This window comes from Rutidosis leptorrhynchoides, chromosome 3, assembly GCF_046630445.1.
Source record: "Rutidosis leptorrhynchoides isolate AG116_Rl617_1_P2 chromosome 3, CSIRO_AGI_Rlap_v1, whole genome shotgun sequence".
NCBI lineage: Eukaryota > Viridiplantae > Streptophyta > Magnoliopsida > Asterales > Asteraceae > Rutidosis > Rutidosis leptorrhynchoides.
The window spans coordinates 483,508,648-483,524,963 of record NC_092335.1 but is presented as its reverse complement, the minus strand read 5'-3'; the positions used below and the strand labels follow the sequence as shown (position 1 = coordinate 483,524,963).

Genomic DNA, 16,316 nt, shown 5'->3' with positions numbered 1-16,316 from the left:
GCCAAATTCGGGTAGCCCAAGATGAGGCTCTCAAGGATGAAAACATCTCTCTCGAACACTTGAACGTCCTCACCTCTCGATTCGAAGTTAAAGAAACCGGACTCCGATATTTCGCCGGAAGAATTTGGGTGCCTAGTTATGGGGATCTACGAAGCCTTATTTTAGATGAAGCCCATAAATCACGATACTCGATTCACCCCGGTGCCAATAAGATGTACCACGACCTTAAACAACTATATTGGTGGCCGAACATCAAAAGGGACGTAGCTACTTATGTTTCTAAGTGTTTGACATGTTCCAAAGTCAAAGCCGAACACCAAAGACCATCCGGACTACTTCAACAACCCGAGATCCCGCAATGGAAGTGGGAAAGGATAACGATGGATTTTATCACCAAGCTACCAAAAACGACGGGCGGTTATGATACCATTTGGGTTATTGTTGACCGTCTCACCAAATCCGCACACTTCCTTGCCATGAAAGAAACAGACAAAATGGAGAAACTTGCACAACTTTACATTAAGGAGATCGTAGCCTGACACGGTGTACCTTTATCGATTATCTCCGACCGAGATGGCCGTTTCGTTTCTAGATTTTGGCGTACATTGCAAGAAGCGTTGGGAACGCGTTTAGACATGAGCACCGCATATCATCCTCAAACCGATGTACAAAGCGAACGTACAATTCAAACCTTAGAAGACATGTTACGAGCTTGCGTGGTTGATTTCGGAAAAGCTTGGGACAAGCACTTACCTCTCGCCGAGTTCTCTTATAACAATAGTTATCACGCGAGTATTAAAGCCGCACCTTTTGAAGCACTATATGGCCGCAAATGTCGTTCACCTCTTTGTTGGGCCGAGGTAGGCGACGTGCAAATCACCGGACCCGAACTCATTCACGAAACCACCGAGAAAATCGTTCAAATCCGAGATAGGCTTAGGACGGCCCGAAGTCGTCAAAAGAGCTATACCGACAAACGACGCAACGATCTTGAATTTCAAGTCGGTGACCGAGTAATGTTAAAAGTCGCGCCTTGGAAAGGTGTAATCCGTTTTGGGAAACGCGGGAAGCTAAATCCGCGGTATATTGGTCCTTTCAAAATCTTGGAGCGTATTGGAACCGTTGCTTATCGTTTAGATCTTCCGCCTCAATTGAACTCCGTTCATCCTACCTTCCATGTATCTAACTTGAAAAAGTGTCTTGCCGAACCCGATATCGTCATCCCTCTCGAAGAACTTACTATTGATGATAAACTTCATTTTGTGGAGGAACCGGTTGAAATTGTGGACACCTCCGTCAAGACATTGAAACAAAGCCGAATCCCGATTGTCAAGGTTCGTTGGAATGCCAAAAGAGGACCCGAGTTTACTTGGGAAAGACAAGATCAAATGCAAAGGAAGTATCCTCATCTATTCGTGAATTCGGAAACGCAAGATCTCGAGGAAGAAACAACGACTACTACGCCTACTTAAATTTCGGGACGAAATTTCTTTTAAGGAGTAGGTAATGTAACATCCCACCTTTTTCCATTTACTTTTCCGTTATACTAATATAAAGTTCGTTATATGTTTATAACATCTCCCGTTGATAAGCGTTTTAAATTATCTCGTTTAGGTAATTCACGCACCCGAACGAAAGTTGAGGGACTAAACTTGACAAGGGATCAAACCCTTGACTAGGTCAAAGGGTCAAACCCCTTTCACCCATTCATTATCATCTCCATCTCTCTCTTTCTCTCTAGCAAGAACACACACCCATTTACAAAATTCATTCAATCATCATCTAAATCCGATCTAGGAGGCTTACAACAAAATAAATTACATATTCGTGATCCTCTCTTCATCCTCTTCATTTTGGTACCAACTTCATCTCGTTTGGGTAACATTTCTAAAACTCTAGATTTCTCTAAATTCGTGTTTTTGACTTGAAATGGTGTTAGTTAGTGTCTATGGCTCATTGTGATGTCGTGTATGTAATTTGTATGCTCGATCTCGTTGTTTTAGTATAACTAGCATGAACTTGAATTTTGGTGTGTTGTTCTTGAATTTTGGATGATCATATGTTGTTAGATGTTAAAAGTGCATGTTCTAATTGTGTTCCTAGTATCATTAGCTTCGTTTTGATGTATAGGTTGATTAAGGAAACTCCAAGAACATGATTAGTGATTTTGTGAACTTGGATTAGGGTTTGATAAGCTTTAGATGAACTTTTGATGCACCAAATGCTATGAAATATTGTAGATGAGAATTTTGTTGCAATGTGTGTATGATTACCTTCGAAACGGCATATCATACATGTAAATTGGTTGCCCGAATCATGAAATGCATATTTGGAACTTGAACTTTGATTATGGACGTTTAAATGCGGTTTTGGGGTGTGTAAGTGTTGAATTGCTTGATGAAATGTGTCTAGGTGTTTTCCTCGTCAAATTACCTTTCCGGTGATATAAAATACATGTTCTAATTGTTTGCGGTTTGTAATTTGGGTTGGTTTGATTGTTGGTTCGTGCACTTAGAGTTGCAGCAAACAGGGCCTGGAAACCAACCAGGACGCCGTCCAGAAACTCAGGACGCCGTCCCAACCTTAAAACCAGGACGCCGTCCAGAAACTCAGGACGCCGTCCCAACCTTAAAACCGGGACGCCGTCTAGCTTCTCAGGACGCCGTCCCGTTTGCCTAAAACTGGCTGTTACCTTGGTCATTTGACATAAAAATGTTTACTATGCTACGGACCTCCGATTAACATGAAATTTGGCCAACATGCTCATATATGATTATATAACTTAGAAAAATTGTCGGATACCCAACCCGACCCCGTTGACTTTGACTTTGACCAAGTTTGACTTTTAATCAAACTTAACCAAATGGTTGTGCAATCGTTCTAACATGCTTTTATACTTGTATCTTGCATGAAAGATGACAATTTGATTCACATGCTACATTATTGAGTCGTAATGAGCCATAGGGCTAATTGAACATCTTTGACCTATCGTGTTTACCGTTATTGATACAACCTATTGTTTAGGTCAAGACTAGCATTGTTCTTTGCACACGTTTACTTGTCGAAGTACTTTACTACTCGTGCACTCAAGGTGAGATCATAGTCCCACTTTTACTCTTTTTTTTGAACTTACATTTGGGATGAGAAAACATAAACATTTCTTTACTAAGTGAACACAAGTACAGGAAAACAAACATTCTACATACGAGTTTAGAACAAAATCCTCAATTCGATTATCATTAGTTACACTTGCCGGGTGTAAGCGAGAACTTATGTTGTATGGATCCATATGGGTTTGACAAACCCTCATTCAAACGGTTCGCTACCGTTTACGAATGAAATATATTTTCGAGAAACAGTGTATGTTCTAGCACTAAGTGATGGGGTTCAATGGAAGGAAATGTTAAGCATTGATAATTGGGTGCTCGTGAAACAAACTTTTGGAATGTATTACTATTATTTCATTGATGCAAATCTTGTGGTTCACTTGTACTTACTTACTTAAACCTATGATTTCACCAACGTTTTCGTTGACAGATTTCTATGTTTTTCTCAGGTCCTTGAACGATACATGATACATGCTTCCGCTCATTATTTTGATACTTGCATTGGATGTCGAGTATATATGCATACATGGAGCGTCTTTTGGATACTTTTAAATTGTGTCGCATAAGTTTCATTTGTACTTAAAACTTTGTATCGTAACTTGTGGTGGAACTATTCTTGTAAACTTGAACAACCTTTACATTTGAAATGAATGCGACATATCTTTTGGTCAAACGTTGTTTTAAGACTTATGACCACGTAACGGGACCTAAGTAGACGGCGCCGTCAGTGACGATTTGGTCGGGTCGCTACAATCCCAACGATTTGAAGCAGGAGGAACTGGAAGTTTCTTGGACTTACCAGTAAAAGGGTTATATAAAACGAAACCATTTACATTGACCAATACGACTAACCCATTCAACGATCCAATAACTTCATTATATGTTTCTTTGATACCTAATTGTTCTGATGGACTAGAGCATTTGAATGTCGAATAAGTATTGTTATCAGGCGGTACATTGTCGTCTATGAAGTGTAAGGTTTTACCTAAAGCGAGAATGATGTTTTTGCGTGATCTTAACTTCATAAAGTTTTGCGTGATCTTAACTTCATAAAGTACGGATCGATAAGCATGGATTGCCAACACTTGGATACGCACCGAAACCGTAGCAATGGTTTTGCTGAAAGCCTAGCAAGTATATTAACAACTATGTCAATCAGGTAAAAAGCCAGCGTCCATCACAAAACAAAACACGAATCAAGAATAATGTACGTCTTCAATCGATAATGGGCACCTAAAGGTGAAAACCAAACAATATATCTACAAAAGAAAAGCAAGAAATTGAACTTGTTTATATCAAAAAGATAAGACACGAACAAGATGTACGTACCTTAAACGCGCCAATGTAGTCGTTTCGCTGGATTTTTACTATTATGAATGTCGAATGTCGACAATTTAATTAGTTAAGTTTATTTATGGTTTAGGGTTGTGTCTAAAATTCTACGGTGTAATATATATAGTCTTATTTGAAAGAGACGATAGATGCAAAGTAATTGTGATTGTGTTGTTCATCATTGCTCCTCTAGCATACACATAAATAAATAGACTAGGGACCCAAACCTAATGGACTCATAATAATAAAAGGGCCCTTGTATAAATGGGCTAACAATACATGTATACAAAATAGCATCGGCTAACATCCCCCCGCAGTTGGAGCGGGAGTTTCCCGCATGCTCAAACTGGTGCGAAACTCGTCAAAAAGAGCTGTTGGGAGGCCTTTGGTGAAGATGTCGGCATACTGGTAGCGAGAAGGTACATGAAGTACTCGAACCTGACCCTTCGTGACAAGATCACGAACAAAGTGTATGTCAATCTCAATGTGTTTGGTTCGCTGATGTTGAACCGGGTTACCAGACATGTATACAGCACTAACATTATCACAATAAACGACTGTAGAAGAGAATAAAGGGCAGTGCAACTCACGTAGAAGATTACGAATCCAACATGTTTCGGCAACAGCATTCGCTACCCCGCGATATTCTGCTTCAGCACTGGAGCGTGACGGAGTATGTTGTCGCTTTGAGGACCAAGATAGTAGATTATCACCCAAAAACACGCAGTACCCTGAAGTGGATCGTCGAGTAGAAGGACAACCTGCCCAGTCGGCGTCGGAGTATGCGACTAAAGAGGTGGTGGAGGATGCTAATAATTGAAGGCCGAGATCAATAGTCCCCTGAACATACCGAATAATGCGCCGGAGAGCTGCCAGATGTGGTTCTCGGGGATCATGCATAAATAGACAAATCTGCTGAACCGCATAAGAGATATCAGGACGAGTAAACGTGAGATACTGGACGGCTCCTGCGAGACTACGGTACATAGTGGGGTCCTTAACAGGTGGACCGGATGCAGTAAGTTTGGTGTTAGTATCTACCGGTGTCCTGCTGGGGTTACAATTACCCATGTCGGCACGCTCAATAATCTCGGTAGCATATTTCTTCTGGGATAGAAACATCCCAGAAGATGTGCGAGTAACAGAGATACCCAAAAAGTAGTTCAGCGGACCAAGGTCAGTCATCGAGAACTCCGTATGTAATGATGCAATAACATGCTGTAGAAATGCAGGAGTTGAGGCTGTCAAAACAATATCGTCCACATATAATAATAGATAAGCAGTGTCAGCACCCTGTTTGTAGATGAACAGGGAGGAATCACATCTACTATGCTGAAAACCAACGCGTTGGGCATATTCTGAAAACCTCTGAAACCAAGCCCGGGGGGCCTGCTTGAGCCCATAAAGTGACTTATGTAGAAGACAAACATGATCGGAGTGAGTAGGGTCCCAAAAACCAGGGGGCTGATGCATATAGACAGTCTCTGCGAGATTACCATGAACGAACGCATTCTTGACATCTAGCTGATGAATAGGCCAGTGTCGAGAAATAGCAAGGCTAAGAACAGTCCTGATAGTAGCCGGTTTGACAACCGGGCTGAAGGTCTCGTCACAATCAATACCAACCTGTTGACTACGACCGTTAGCCACAAGTCGAGCCTTATATCTACTCAAAGTACCATCAACATTAAACTTGTGCTTAAATAACCACATAGAGCGAACTATGTTCGTGTCCGAGGGGCGAGGCACAAGAGTCCAAGTACCATTTTTAATCAAAGCATTATATTCTTCGGTCATAGCGTGATGCCAATTAGGGTCGTTGAGAGCATGAGAATAGTTTTTAGGAGCGGGAGACTGTGTCGAGACAAGAAGATTTAGGCGTTGAACGGGTTTAGTTGTGCCAAGCCGGTGGTTAGTGATCATGGGGTGAGTGGAGGTCGTGTTCTGAGGAGGGGCAGCTGGCGGTGGTTCGGGAGTTGAAGTAGGAGGAGTGGGAGTATTAGGAGTAGTGTGTGGAGGAGGAGGTGGAGTTGGCTGCTCGGGAGTGGTGATGTGTGTATCAGAGATGTCTCGAGAGAAGAGATTGGGTGGAGGAGGATCAAGGAACTCGTAAGACGATGGAGGAGATGTAGTAGTGGAGCCGTAGGGGAAAGAAGTCTCGTCAAAGGTGACGTGACGAGACAGGATGATTTTGTGGGTGGAAAGATCATAGCAACGGTACCCGCGGTGATTGGACGGGTACCCTAGAAAGATGCATGGAGTGGATCGGGGATCGAGTTTATTTGTGGTGTGAAGATGAGGATAGCATAAACATCCGAAGACACGAAAAGTGAAGTAGTTTGGAGGGTATTTGTATAGTCGGGTGTGAGAAATCTCATAATTAATGGCGGATGAGGGTAGAAGGTTTAAGAGATAGGTGGCCATATGGAGAGCCTCAACCCAGAAAGTGGGAGGAAGGCGAGCTTGGAAGAGTAAAGTTCGGATGAGGTTATTTATTGTGCGAAGCATGCGTTCGGATTTACCATTTTGTTGGGGGGTGTGGGGACAAGAGAAGCGTATTTGGATGCCGTTGTTTTTAAAGAGTTGATGCATTTGTGTATTATCGAATTCACCACCATTATCACATTGAAAAGCTTTAATTTTGGAATTGAATTGAGTCTTAATATATGTACGGAACTGAATAAATATGTTAAATACATCAGATTTATTGCGTAAAGGAAAAATCCATAAGTAGTGAGAGTAATAATCTAGAAAAATAACATAATATTTGTAACCACTAAAGCTTGGAACGGGAGAAGTCCATAGGTCTGAGTGAACAATGTCAAATAATGAAGTAACATTAGTATTGGAAACAGAAAAAGGAAGTCTCACATGTTTACCAAGCTGACAAGCATGGCAAAGCATGGGAGTCTTCGTTTTATTACAAACAATAGAATTAGAAGAAATAAGTCGACGTAAAACATCGTTATTGGGGTGTCCAAGACGCTGATGCCAGGTGGTTGGAGTAGTGAGAAGAGCTTGATGAATGGGTTGCGGAGCAGGAGTCGTGAAAGGGTAGAGGTCTCCGGTGCTGTCACATCGGAGTAGAAGACGACGAGTCAAATAATCCTTCACAGAAAAACCAAACTCGTCGAAATCAACAGAGACTTTATTATCACGAGTAAATTTACGAACATATATAAGGTTTTTAACAATATTTGGGGTAACAAGTACATGATTTAGATGAAGGGGTCGATGAATATTAGGCAACACGCTATGACCAGTGTTGGTGACAGGAATGGGATTTCCGTCACCAACAGCTACAGAAGGATACATGCAATGATTAAAAATCGTACTAAGATTATTTGTGCTAGAAGTAAGGTGAGAAGTCGCACCAGTATCCATATTCCATCCAGATGAACCGTAATTCTGATTAGTCATTGTGTTAAATGTGTTATGATAAGGCCCAAATTGATTGGTCTGTTGGCTGACAGAAGCATATGGCGGCCCATTCTGTATGCACTGTTGGACTTTGTACTGATGATTCTGTTGTAATCCGTTAAAACCCAATATATTGGACCCAACATAATTTGAATCAAATCCTCCAAATCTAGATTGTTGGGTTTTGTGGGCTGAGTATTGTTGGGACAAGCCTAACTGACCTATTATATGTTGATTGACATTTATTATGTCTAACAGTTGAGCTTCAATATGGGCATATGGGTTTGTTTTTCTTTCATTGCGACGATTGTTCCACATGTTATATATAGGACAGAAGATGAATGTAGAAACAAAAATACAATTATAATATATACTCCGTAGTAACCAGAGTGAGAATCAACCCACAAATGAGAAAAAAATAATAAAAATGTACCCAATTAAATATAGTGGTGGAGCACGTGTCAACCACTTCCAAGATGCACTTCAAGATGAAAGACAATTGAAAAAGAAAAGAAGGGAGGAGATAGTGGAATTTTTTATTCATGTGGATTTGGATGACGTAATAGTATTGATATTTAAATTGGGTTTATGCGACCCTCTTGTATGATTTTGTTTATAGCGGCAGTTTTGAATGATAGGAGACGGATAGTGGGATTTTTGTTTTTAGGGTTAAAGTGTTAGTAAGGCTGCTGATACCATGAAAGAGACATAGATGCAAAGTAATTGTGATTGTGTTGTTCATCATTGCTCCTCTAGCATACACATAAATAAATAGACTAGGGACCCAAACCTAATGGACTCATAATAATAAAAGGGCCCTTATATAAATGGGCTAACAATACATGTATACAAAATAACATCGGCTAACATTATTATCCAAGCCTGGGCCCATCCTAGTGCCCTTCTGGCTTCTCCCATTTACATAACATTGTTAGGGGTGTTTGAGAAGGCGATTTGAAAATAAATTTTTTAATTATTTCATTTTGAAGATGTAAATAATCAGTTTATTTACTAAAAATAATTTAAAAATTAATTTATTACGTTATGTGAACTTCGAAACGCATATTTAGAGAAGTAGGTCCCTAGTTAGTGCAAGGAAAACGCAACTTTGGAAAACTTGCATGTGTTGATCAAATTACCTTAGTGCCCCACAATTTTTGCAAGTTAATATTCTCGTGACGGTGGTGAATAAATTTTGTATCCATGTATGATGCATGTATGCATTGACTATTGACTCACCTCTCATATTCAACATATATATTGTAACCTTTTCAATCCATATCATTTTAAATGTTACTCGTAGTATTTTTAAATGTATATTATCTTATTTAATAGAAATGTCTATTTTAATAATTTTACATGTTTAATTATCAAATATTTTAATTTTCCCAAACACTAAAAAATTGATTTTCAGATTATCATGATATCACACAGCATAATCAAATCCAAACACCGTTAATCTGAATCACGTTTTGATACAAGTGATTATTTGGTTATGATTATATAAAATGCATAATCAATTTTCAAACGACTCCAGCGTAGATCGAACTCATCGTTTAAACTCGTTAAGTCATTAACTATGTGATAATATTTTATTAGCACAAAATAATTTTCATTTTTTTATTAACACAAAATAATTTTCATTTATCAGATGCGTTGATGAAATATGCAGCATTATACTTGCAAGTTCAGATGGTACGTATTGACTCATCTTTATTCCTCCTATCCGTCTGAACAAACCAACCAAAATAACATTTGATACTGTATGTGTACATTGACCCTACAGACATTTTTACTCTAAAAAAGTGTATGTACAAATATAAAAACAACAATAAATGTTCCTTAAACAAGCAAACACTAAAGCTTCCAATAAATTCCCAACCTATGCAAAATGCCTGAAATGATCCCCCAAAACATTATCTCTGCAAATATAACATAAAGTAAAATTCCCACTCTTCTTGAATGCCAAACTCCAATGAACACGTGTTTTTGAATCCAATATATCTGCATCCATTCAATTCAGTTACTTACAAGTTATAGATTTAACACGTGTTTTCATGTCAACCCATTGGATGTAAAATCACAATTACAGATCAACAAGAACAAGTGGATGTGAAACTTACAAGCGTGTTATGAGGATCATCATAATACCAGCCATTAAAAAATCCTGCAAAGATGCCTTCGGCTGCCATAACATACACAAGCATAGCATTTTTTCCGATCCATTCCAATGGCAGAAACATATATCTCAACTTCCAGATATCAACCTGCAAGTGAAACGAACTCCCTTAGAATCTCTTACATCAATCAAAAGTTAATGGTAGCAAATTGGGCAACTTCAGTTAAAAGCAGGTAACATTTTAGGTGGGTTAAAATTTCAAATGGACCCATTTATAGGTATCTAAAAGTACCCCATTATTTATTGTAAAGATTCAAACTTAAGACTTTTAAAGTCAGACTATTAAGTAGATATGGGAACATGCAACTCCTTTGACCTCTAAAAGTCAAAATGACTTGCTTCAGGGATGAATGTAGACAATATATAGCAGTTAAATTAACGGATGTGGAGTTACCATAATATAGAAAAATGAGAAGACGATTGCAGCAGCGCCTGACGTTACACAAACATAGCTGAAAGTGTACATCTGTTTATTTAGAGGATTTGCTGCAAAAAAGAAACAAATATAGAGTGACACATCACAAAACTGAAGGTAGACTTGGCAAGATGGTCTTGATTTAAGTTTACAATTTAACAACTTGGAAAGTAATTAGTTAATTGTCAGGATACGGACCATTGGTGACATGAAGAATAATTCCTGAAACAAGAAGGGCTACACCCATTATTATCCAATGTGTCAGCCTAGCTGAATGATCCTGAAACCGTCTAGCAATTATACAGCAACCGAAAAACAAACGTGTAGGACACTAGTACTCATTTCTACCCCACAGTAAAAGGTCTACTTATACTTTTGAGGTAAAAACAACGAACCTTTATCTGTACGAGAACATGCCCAAAGTGCACCCCAATAATTGTAGAGAGGATAGCAGAAATAGAGCTGTTACAGTACACAGTAATTTGTTTATGTTCATGATCACATAAGAAATAATGTAAAGACAGTATGGGAAGACTCAAAGATCGAGACGTGGCTAAAAGAGCAGATCAGGTGTGGTGTTAGTTAATGGGTCAATACGGGTCTGGATAGAGCATGTAATTGTTAGTTTAGTACATGTTAAAACCGGCCGGGCCGGGCCTCACACTGCACGAATAAGTTGGATATTAGCCATTCTAACTATTCGTTATTAAACCATTTAGGAGATTTTATGAATACACTTACTGACTTTTGACCCGCTCAACCCGTTTGTCCCATTTTTCTTTTAAATAAACTGACACACTAATAAACAGACGTTTTTTCTATGATTTGTTTTCTTTTTTAATATAACCAATCTGACTTTTTCTATCATTTTTATAGCACATTATATTTCATTTTATCAGTACACAACTTGACTTCAAACCTGAGCAAAAAAAAAAAAAAAAGTTATACGTGAAGTCTTTCAATTATTTTCTAAGTTATTATTTTATGCTCCACACAAAAAACAGACCTTAAAACTCCTTCAGGTTCAAAAGGTGCCCAACACCAAGATGGAGCAGTCTTCTTGAAAGGACCCTCATAAGGGGATCTTGCAGTACAAGCCTGATATTGAAATTAAACAATAAGTAACCTTTAGCAAATCATCAAATTAAAAGTAAAATCAAGAAGTTAGGTAGCAATTTTGACCCATTTACTTCTGAACTGGCTTTCTGGTTAGTATTTATCCAAAGTGGGTCGAACAGGTCAAACGAGTTAAATTCACCCATAAAAATATTAAATTCACACAAACTCTTAAACCGTGTTATTCAACGATTTGTTTTGTCATAACTACAACCTCTTTATCCAATGGTCCGGCCCTTCTTTCAATTTTTAGTTGAAAATATGCCTTTGCAACTGTTTTTCACATTACCTAACCTACTGACCCGTCTATAGATCTTGCCCCTTCTAGTAGAGGCCAATGAGCATGAGAAAACATTATCGAACACGGGATGAAGTCGATTATCTGATTACCTTAGATCTTTTCCAAGCGGGATGCTGATACATATGATTAATTCCAAGCACTTTCCTATCAATATAACCCACTGCATTACATGGAGGATCGAGTTTTCCTCTCACGTCACAAGTTACCTGATCGAACCAGGTCAAGTTTTAGTAAGGGTCCTAATGGGTCAGATTGGTTTAATCAATTAAGATTAAATGAACCAAAATGGACCCATTTATTAAGAACGAAATTTTGCTAGTTTAATTGAATTATTACTACACTTGATCTCAAAAGTCAAGATGAACCAATTTATTAGGGATCGTGTGAGTGATACATACAGTTAAAATCTTTCCGTAATCAGCGCTGTCTGTATTGCGAACTGTGAACTCCCAACTTGGGACATTAATTTCATAAACAACTGTCATGTAGACTATGAGAACACATGCTCCGAGCAGCCTGCAAATTTTACATTAAAACAAGTCAAAACGAGAACTTTTATGGATCATAAACGCATTTTGTACAATGTTTGACCAATCTCTTTTCATGACAGTATCTTTCATTTTCTTTGTTGACCCACATAATACGGAGAGAGAGATCGGGATGAAATATACCAGTGCCAAATATACAACTTGTATATAGAGAAATGTCCAGGTGGCAGTTCCTTGTCTTGTGCACCTTGAGTTGCAATTTCTAACATTCCCACTATGAAATATGCGAGAGCAATTCTCTACAATTAAAAAAAAAAAGAAAAAAAGAATTTTCATATATAAACCTACTTAATATGAGCATTAATCGTTTTGTTATAAGTTACAAAAGAAGATTGTGATCATAGTTACCTGAAGAATACCAAACCACCTAATATTTTTCACATCAACACCATAAGATAATTTGTCGGGAGCATGTGAATAACCACCTATATTAATCAATACATGACCCGTTATCAACATTCTCGACCCACTGACTATAAAAGTTATATGTGAAATGAAGAACTGACCTTGTAACAGAAGACCCCAAAAAATGAGCTTTAGAGTCCGAAGTATCACCTTTTTTATCGCGATGAATTTATCAGGTATTCTCTGGAACAAGATAAAAGTCCTTATATATACATATATTGTATTGTATGTATATAAATATAAGTATACACTAGTGAAATCACCCGTGAAATCACGGGTTTGTTTAAACGAAACAGTTTAATGATAGATATTAAGTGAACGTAAATGCTAAAGTTATTTAGTTTAATGACCCGTAGAACCACATAGTTCGACTAAAAAACTCGTCAGCTGAACATTTCATCAAACACCTAAAATGCATATTTAACAATCCACATCCAATCATAAGAGATAATATTGGTTGTCATAAAATTTTAAGAGTGTAAATTAAAATATAAATGTATAATTGGTTTCCTCCTGCCTAACTTTTATAAATAATTAATTAAATTAATTTAAAATAATTTAATTTTAATAATTAAAATAATTATTAATAAGATTTAATAATAATAATTAATTAATAAGATTAAATTTTAATTAAAAATTATTTAGATTAATGACATCATCCACCATGCTTAGATTTTTTTCTTTTTCTTTTTGATTTTTTCTTAACAAAGGAATTAGCCTAATAATGAAATCATCATTTTAGCAATATAATAGAAACTATAGATGTGGAGAGCATTGAGTATGAGAAGAGCAAACCTTGAGAGCAAGTGCAATGGACATACCAACAATGAACAAGAAAAATGGCATCACAAAATCAGCAAGGTTACAACCGTTCCAAGGTGCATGCCCGATTACAGGCCATTCTCCACCAGCATCATCTACCAAAATCATCAACTACATTTCTTTTTGAATGATGTCATATGAACTCGGTTACCATATTTTTGAATGATGTGGCAGCCATATACGATGACACGTCATCATAACAAATGAAAGAAACAAATGAATGCTTATAAACCTATGAGAACCTCCCTCCATCACCAATTGGTTTTAGAGGATTAGGGGAACTATTGGACTTATATGCAGGACATGTTGGTGGGCTAAAAACAATCATACGTCATCATAACCGGTGCCACATCATCAGTTTATGTGTTATAGAAGGTGATAATACAAGAGAAAAATGGTAAAGTAGGATACTTTTCACTTTTCAGTGTGATTAGTACTTAATGAGAGAAGGTACATGTCATGAGTGTATATAGATGATATCATGAATTCATGATAATGATAACCACTAATGATAATAACTGTTAGTATGTCTAACTACAATCATTAAAAAAAATATATATTCAATCTATTAAATACTTTGTTGGAACATACATGTTCCTTCTTCCTTTGCTTTGTTTATAATTGTTGGAACATACCACAATATACACAATATATTGATTGAATATAAAGTGTATAAGGAACAATATAACCACACGGACTACGTACATGTTTAATACTTTCCGCCTTTTGTCATTCACGACACTCACACAATAACTTACTACACCCCACACGTTCACACACTACACTACTATCACCTACCACTACTTTGGCATTACTTAATTACCCACTAACACTCATGCTTCTTCTATATCGAAATGTTTTTATCCCACGTCCAACTTTCATGTGAGATATAATCGGTCAGTCAACATGACTACGGTTCCACAGTTCCATACCTTAACTAACTAATTAAACCTTACTGAATAATTATTTAATTAAACCTTCTACTAACAATCAAAATAATAATTATTAAACCAAACTATGGACACATTAAAATATTTAACATGTCTATATTAAAATTACCCAACATACTCCGTATATCCTTCTATTAGATCTTGCTGTTATGATGGTAGCCCTAATCATTAGCAATTAGCAAACAATTATTAAATGGCTATCTAAACATACCATGGCAGCCCCTATCGAGTGTTGACTCAATTCTATCCTTAAAAATCACTCCAAAACATGAATAATGGTTGCTTGCTCATCATCATCACCGATTATTACCAATTGGTTCAAATTTTAACGGTTGGAGTAAACTGAGACATAGTTATCGTAAATTACAATAAATTATCAAAAATAAGGATGGACATAAGAAAGAAGATATGTATTGGGCATACCGCAACAGTAAGGCCTCTGAAAATATCAATGGAAGCAACACGTTTGTTGTGGTCATGTTTGATAATGGTGGTGGTGGTGCCACGTGGCTCGGGATGATGTTCTGTGACGTCGTCAACATCAACACGGTGGTGGTGGTTGTGGTCGTTCATGTCACCCATTTTGATTTTAATTCAATTAATTAATTAATTAATTAATTAATTGAAATTGAATGAACTGAAGACAGTTGGTTAGTTACAGATATGGTGAGCCCGACCGCTTCACTTCCCCTGCTGCTGGTCCTTGCAAGTTACTACTCCACCCAATCTATTTTAGGTGTATATAAATTTATTTATATTTATATTACTATAAAAATAAAAATTTATTGATGAATTGATGATTATTGAATTTAATTGAATTTTGATGTCTATTTTTAATTACCAAGTTTCTTTACGATAAGAGCCAAAACGTCGGATTCATGATGAGTGGGACTATTTAGAGCTTCCTTATCAGTTATAATTAATTAATCAAATAAATTAGTAACTTTTTTTATCCATATACACCTAATTATCTATTTTACTCTCAATTATACCTACTTTAATAATTAATAATATAAGTTTAACTTTCCAGAGACATAACTTTAATTTTATGAGACAAAAATGTACATGAATCAAAAAATAGTGTGTGAGAATCACCTCCATAAAAGTAAACTTCCCTCCTCCATTTTAGGGATGGTAATGGATTTAAAAAAATCTAAGATCCGCAGATACCCGCGCCCGTGATGGGTGGATAAAATCAAAAATTTTTACCCGCGGGTGGGCGATGGATGTAATATTGTACCCGTTGACGAGTCGCGGGTGGGTGATGGATGTAATATATCTGTTGCGGGTAAAATCCGATCCGAAAACCCGCAATACCCGTTTGAATAATCCACGGATATAACCGTTGTAAATGGGTGAATATCACCCTGAATAAATGGCCAATAAGTAATAGATTACTCCGTATAAGTTTCTACATTCCTCATATTATTTTGGTATCGAACTTTTTAGTAATTAGAGCATCTCACAACTACACATTATATATATATATATATATATATATATATATATATATATATATATATATATATATATATATATATATATTATAATCAAAGCATGTAGTTGTTTGTTTCGTTTATTAGACCATCTTAAATAAATTTAATTTTTATCTATCACTTAAGTAATTCTTCAACCTACTGTATGATTAGGTTTAGCAACTAAATTTTGATTGTTAATTTTAAACATTGTAGCTTTACATATATTAGCAAAAAGTATATAAG

The 16,316-nt window shown here is 37.0% G+C and overlaps 1 protein-coding gene across 1 annotated transcript; it reads right to left on the bottom strand.

Moving 5' to 3' along the window:
* Positions 1-9,552: 9,552 nt before the first annotated feature.
* LOC139898163 (uncharacterized) lies at positions 9,553-15,205 on the bottom strand. The gene is made up of 13 exons (XM_071880880.1): positions 15,019-15,205; positions 13,619-13,756; positions 12,925-13,006; positions 12,767-12,843; positions 12,542-12,657; positions 12,269-12,386; positions 11,960-12,076; positions 11,460-11,551; positions 10,849-10,915; positions 10,652-10,733; positions 10,433-10,524; positions 9,983-10,126; positions 9,553-9,863 (listed from the first exon to the last, which is right to left on the bottom strand). Exons 1-13 carry the CDS (start codon positions 15,175-15,177, stop codon positions 9,717-9,719), a joined length of 1,431 nt encoding a protein of 476 aa, XP_071736981.1. The 5' UTR covers positions 15,178-15,205; the 3' UTR covers positions 9,553-9,716.
* Positions 15,206-16,316: the final 1,111 nt, after the last annotated feature.